The 5,562-nt window shown below is 42.5% G+C and overlaps 1 protein-coding gene across 1 annotated transcript; it reads right to left on the reverse strand.

The window, feature by feature from the left end:
* Window positions 1-664: 664 nt before the first annotated feature.
* rprma (reprimo, TP53 dependent G2 arrest mediator candidate a) lies at window positions 665-2,048 on the reverse strand. Its single transcript, XM_072259662.1, has one exon. The coding sequence runs from the start codon at window positions 1,712-1,714 to the stop codon at window positions 1,385-1,387; it is 330 nt and encodes a 109-aa protein (XP_072115763.1). The 5' UTR covers window positions 1,715-2,048; the 3' UTR covers window positions 665-1,384.
* Between the last annotated feature and the right edge of the window lie 3,514 nt (window positions 2,049-5,562).

Raw genomic sequence — 5,562 nt, forward strand, 5'->3', positions numbered from 1 at the left:
GCATTTTTACATCCAAACCATTGAATGTACATGTCGAAATAATAGCTCGGATATTGTTAATGGGTTTTGGACGTCGAGGTCTCTGCTGTCAGGACTCCCTTCTCTCCCCCTTCCCCTCCACTCCTCCCTTTCCGCAGGGAAGACAACAAAAATTGTCAGCGGCTCACACACAAAGCGAGGCAACAGCTGCGGAAGAAAGTGATCCCGGTTCTTCGTTGACTTTCCGTCCAATGAGAGAGATTATCGAGGGTCCTGTTTTACGGATGGCAGCGTCCCCCACAACTACAAAACTCGTTTGTTTATTCACAGTTCCCAGGGCAAAGGGTTATTGCTGTCTCGTCCGCTCTTCAGTTACAGTTTCACCCGATTTCTAGAAAGCTGGTGTAAATCCACAGGGGGTTAAATCCCAGGAATTCTCACTCAGTTGCTCAGTTTCGCTGTCGAGCCTTGAATCAATTTTAGTGGGTTAATACCGCCGGATTTTCTTCAGAGTGCTGGAGAAAGACTTCAGCGATTAGCGAGCGATTTGAATCCCTCTGGGGAGCACCGATTGTTACGTCTCTCCTTTGCAGCAGCTGACATAACTTTCTAGATCAACACCTCATCGCAAGATCCTCTAAAGCTAACTTTTTACTCGATATTCAGAGAAATATTAATCCCAAAATAAATGCATATATTTTAATAATATTTTGCAATACAAAACTCTGTGGACTTCTGATAACGTTTGTTACCCGTGCGATTATACGTTAAAGGCTCAGTGGATCGTAATGACAACCCGCCATTCTGAAATAGAGAATCTCTATTGAATTGCAATTTATACAATTAACATTAAAAACGCATTTGACATTTAAACGGTTTTGCCAAAAAGAAGGATTAAAATGTTTTGTAGTAAAACTGTAAGCGACGGACGTCAAGATGTACTGGAGATTTCCGACAGAAGGATAACTATTTTACAAAAATATCAAAGCGCAATAAAGTAGGCGATTATATTTACAACTCAGTAGTCAGGAAAGTCGTTCTCTTAGCAAGTTTTGAACCACTCTTTTTGACTTGCGCAATGACACCTATACATTCTTTATCTTTCTACTTTGGCCATGGAAAGGAATTGGCAAATGGCTTCAGTCAGGGTATAGTCAGTGCCTGGTTCAGTGCCAGAAGATCCAACATATCGCCGCTACATTTCTGAGCAAAGTCTGCTGTTAATCAGACACTGTCACGGTCCCTCCCAAGCGCTTAGTTTCTTCTTTTTGTGCTTCAAATACTGATCTGCACAAAGGTCCCTTGATTCCTCTGGGCTGATGCCGGGCATAACTTCCGGGGTTCATGGCAAAGATGTTATCTGGATTCTGAAACGCTGTCATCATTTTTGTGTTGGTGGCCGCTGTTAATATGGACCGACGATAATAGCTTCTACCTCTTTGGAAGGTCTCCTGTCCTTGACCAGAAAGTTAATCATGCCTTCTGATTTGATCAGCAAATTACAGCCGAGAAAAAATATCCCGAAAACAACAGTGAGGGAGAGGACACACATCACTGCGATCTGGACGATTCTCATGATGTAAAGGTTTCTCTCGTCGGGAGCGGTCAATACGAAGCCCTCGTCGGTCACCACCGAGGAGTAGTTACCGCTACAGCACCTAAGGATCGAATCCAGCGAATCGGTGCGGTTAGAGTACACCAGACTGGCAGTTTGATTCACTAGCGTCGAATTCATTGCCGCCAACTTCTCGCACCCCAACTTGAAACGGAACAGGTGGCTTCGGCGAGAGCATTCACGAATGTTCACTCACTCCGAATGCCCCAGGTGACAATTCCCCCGGAGTCTTGACTGCCCGCCCGCAGAGATCGGTTTTCGCTGTTCTCATTCAGATTGCGCGGCTAGTTCCGCACCTCGGGGTTTGCACATCCCAAGTAAGGCAGTGAAAACGTCGTTCGCGCTGCTCCGGTTAATATACCTGTTCCGGATGAAACCATTTTTTTAGAACGAGGAGGGAATCTGTCTCCGGCAGTATCGTCAAATAAAAGCACGCCCCTATCTTGATTGGAGAGATCTGCTGAATCTAGGGAACGGGGAGGAGGTGGAAAAGACGTCGGGAATTGGTACCGGAACAAGTCAGGAGGATTGTGGCATATCTCAGTTTAAAAGCTTTTAGAATCTGTCCTTAGTAATAAGAATGACAGGGGTAATTGTGAAACCAGTCAGCTGTAGCTTTCGAATTGCAAAACAAGTGAAGATTGCTAAGACTCTTGCAGAGCAATTTCGTAATTAAGAGAAAAATCTAGGGGAGGCAATGATAACTCGAAAGAAAATTGAATTGACAATGTGTCCAATTATTGCCTTTTATTAAACTGAACTCCCATTCTCTTAAAGCTGGAAATGCGCTTTGGTGCCATGTTGATATGGACACATTAATAATATGCAATGTTCATGCTGTGTTATGAGGTAATATTCAGGTCTACTTTTGGTTGAAAACAGTTGGACACTAGCATTAACCATCTCTGATGATAGGTCGGCAACCTAAAGTGTCAGATCTGTTGCTCCATACATAGACACTTGGCAGAATTCAAAGTTTATTGTTCAAAAACTCAAAGTACATTTATTATCAAAGTACATATATATCACCTGAGATTCATTTTCTTAAGGGCATACTCTATAAATTCATCATTGAATTAACCATCATAGAGGCATAACCATTATAGAATCAATGAAAGACCGGACCGACCTTGGCATTCATCCAGTGTGCAAAAGACACAAACTGTGCAAATTCAAAAAGAAATAAATAATACTAATAAATAAGCAATAAATGTGGAGAACATGAGATGAAGAGTCCTTGAAAGTGAGTCCATAGATTGTGGGAATAATTCAATGATGAATTTAAGTCGAGTGAACCTTTTGGTTCAAGAGCCTGGTGAATGAGGGATAATAACTATTCATGAACCTGGTGGTGTGAGTCCTGCATTTTCTGCTGTTATTTCAGATTTTCAGCACTGGTATTATTTTGCTTTTATCCAGGAGTGAAGTGTCTGTTAGTGAGAACAGTTCATGCATTTTTTGACTGTTCATTTCCTTTTGTTCCTCATCTTACACACAAGAACCAACCATGCATTTGTTTTTTACAATGGGATGAAAACTAGCTCAGAATGGCTAGAGAATCAAAATGTATGAAGATAATGAAAATTTTAACCTTAATCCATGCTGCTGAACACACAGCACTTCAGCCTACATTCTCTTCCCTCCCAATGACTACTTAGAAGAGAAGGAGCGGCATTAGGAATCCATCAACTATATTGATATGGCCCTGACAAAATGAATTTGCTGGGGTCAATATGCAGGCAAGGGTGTGGAATAGTTTGCTACACTTATGAGCAGTTAAAACATGCAAGAAGTGTCATGCTTAAGAAAGAAAGTTCGTCATTGCTAATGTTCTGGGAAATTTGTCTAACAAGATTATCTTCTGATTGACTTCTAAAATTGCAATATCAAAATAATTGTAATTTTAAAGCTCTTGGATGCCTAATTCAAATAAGGAGCTGCCTGGAGACACACAGCCTGGAAATGAATTGAAAAGTTACAGCATTGCATCATATGGCTTCAATAAGATCTAATATGTAAATTTCAATTTACTAATAAACTAATACTTTTGGGATGATCGCGAATGAGCCCTGCTGGTCTTGCACCTTATTTGTTTATTGTAGAGTTAAGACCTTGTACCTTCTGTTTAATTTTGACTGGCACAGGCTTTCAGCGGACTGTGCTCATTTAAAGCGGACTCGCAATTAGCACAGATCCTTGTATTTAGAGAATAATTTGGCTGGGGTGTTCTTGTTTCTATTGCAATGTGGCAATCTGTCATTCCTCCACACCTAGGTTTATTCATTTGTCAGTACATACTATGACAGATTGCCTTAACTGCTTCTAGGCAAATATGCACTGATCACATGAAGAAACTGAATATCTAATCTCCTCTAATTTTGAGGCCTCTTTAGTTCTTGATAATAGTTTCAAAATCACTGGAAAGAGAAGGGAAGACATTGGAGCTTCTGGTCCATGAACGTTGGCAATAGGCTCTTGGTGTTCACCCACTCACCCCTTGGCACTTATCAGATCAGTAACTAACAAAGGGGCTGCTGAAGGCCATTTCTGAAAAAGGGAATGACCGATACAAAGGATTTAAATGATGTGTATGTTGATGCTGTGCCAGTTTGCACAAAAATGAAACCCTGCTCCACCATTCTCAGCTATTAATGTCTGTCTATCTGTAGGCCTTCCTCAAGCTTGCTTCTTTAATCCTTGTAAATTATTTGGATTGGCTGGGTTCCATTGAACCGACAATGCCACATATAATGTAACTTCTTCGGTCTTATAAGATAGTTAAGATTCAAAATTATTTGCAAATATTATGTGCAAATCTACATTTGTAGTTAAAGAAAGACTAAATGGTTCCATCAGCACGCGATCAAACATGGCCACCAATTCTCTTAATTTTTATTTTGTCCTCACAGATGATGCAGCTTGCTGTAGTTTTTGTAGATAGCATTATGTTTTGCTAATAAGAGTGCACTTCAGCATTCCTGTGATATTGCATACTCTTTTAAGGACCCAAAAGCTGGTGGAGCTGGATGTCTAGCAGCCACTGCATATTGCTCTAACTTATCCCTTTTGCTAACTAGTGCCTCATTGTATATGAATGGCAAAAGCCCAAACATAGCCCTATCATTAAGAAAGAAACTGTCATAGTCCGGTCCGTGAAGTCCACATTCCAGTTCACGGTCCGGTTCATCTATTCCTTATTTCAGGTTTTCCTGTATTCCCTTGTCCCATAGGGTGCCTTAATTGAGGCACCTGATTCTTGTTTTGGGCTGGCACATAAATACCTCTCAAATCAAGGATTCCCTGCTGGACTGTTCCCTTTCCCTTCCTTCTGAAGCCTTGCCTGCATCCCTGTCAAGTTCAACTGCTGGAGTGAGACTGTAGCCTTGCCATGCCAAGATAAGGAACTATCTATTGCTGAGTTTGGAACTATCTCTTTGTATCCCCGTGTTTAGTGTCTGTGTCAAAGAAGAGTCCTGGCCCTAGGTCCTGTTCCTAAGGAGGGGTCCTGACTCTGTATTCTGTGTTCCAAGTTCCAGGCGCTGTGTTCCAGTCCTGTCCAAGTCAAGGCTTCATGTTCTCGTCCAGTCCAGGAGTCTCTCAACAGCTTACCTCGGCATTTCCCTCGGCCCTGCATCCCAGAAAGGGTCCCAGCCCTGCATTCCAAAGAAGACTCCCAGATTCGTACCCAAGAGCCTAACCAAGCTGAGTCCAAGAGCTGAGCCAAACCTAGTCCAAGAGCCTCGTCCTGCCCTGGAGTACCTTGTCCAGTCCACATCCAAGGCTCTGAGTGTCCAGTCCACATCCAAGGCTCTGAGCATCTAGTTCTAGTCTAAGGCTCTGTGTTCCAAGACCAAGTCCAGGTGCCGTGTTCTAGCCCTGTCCAAATCTGAGCTTCGCGTCCTCATCTAGTTCTGGTGCCTCGCCCAGCCCAGGAGTTCCTCACCCAGCCTGGTGCTGTGGATTCCTTG

The sequence above is a fragment of the Mobula birostris genome, chromosome 6 (assembly GCF_030028105.1).
Source record: "Mobula birostris isolate sMobBir1 chromosome 6, sMobBir1.hap1, whole genome shotgun sequence".
NCBI classification, from domain to species: Eukaryota; Metazoa; Chordata; class Chondrichthyes; order Myliobatiformes; family Myliobatidae; genus Mobula; species Mobula birostris.

Bases quoted from the DNA above. Each gene is read 5' to 3' on its own strand.
- rprma (XM_072259662.1), bottom strand. From the start codon at position 1,714: ATGAATTCGACGCTAGTGAATCAAACTGCCAGTCTGGTGTACTCTAAC.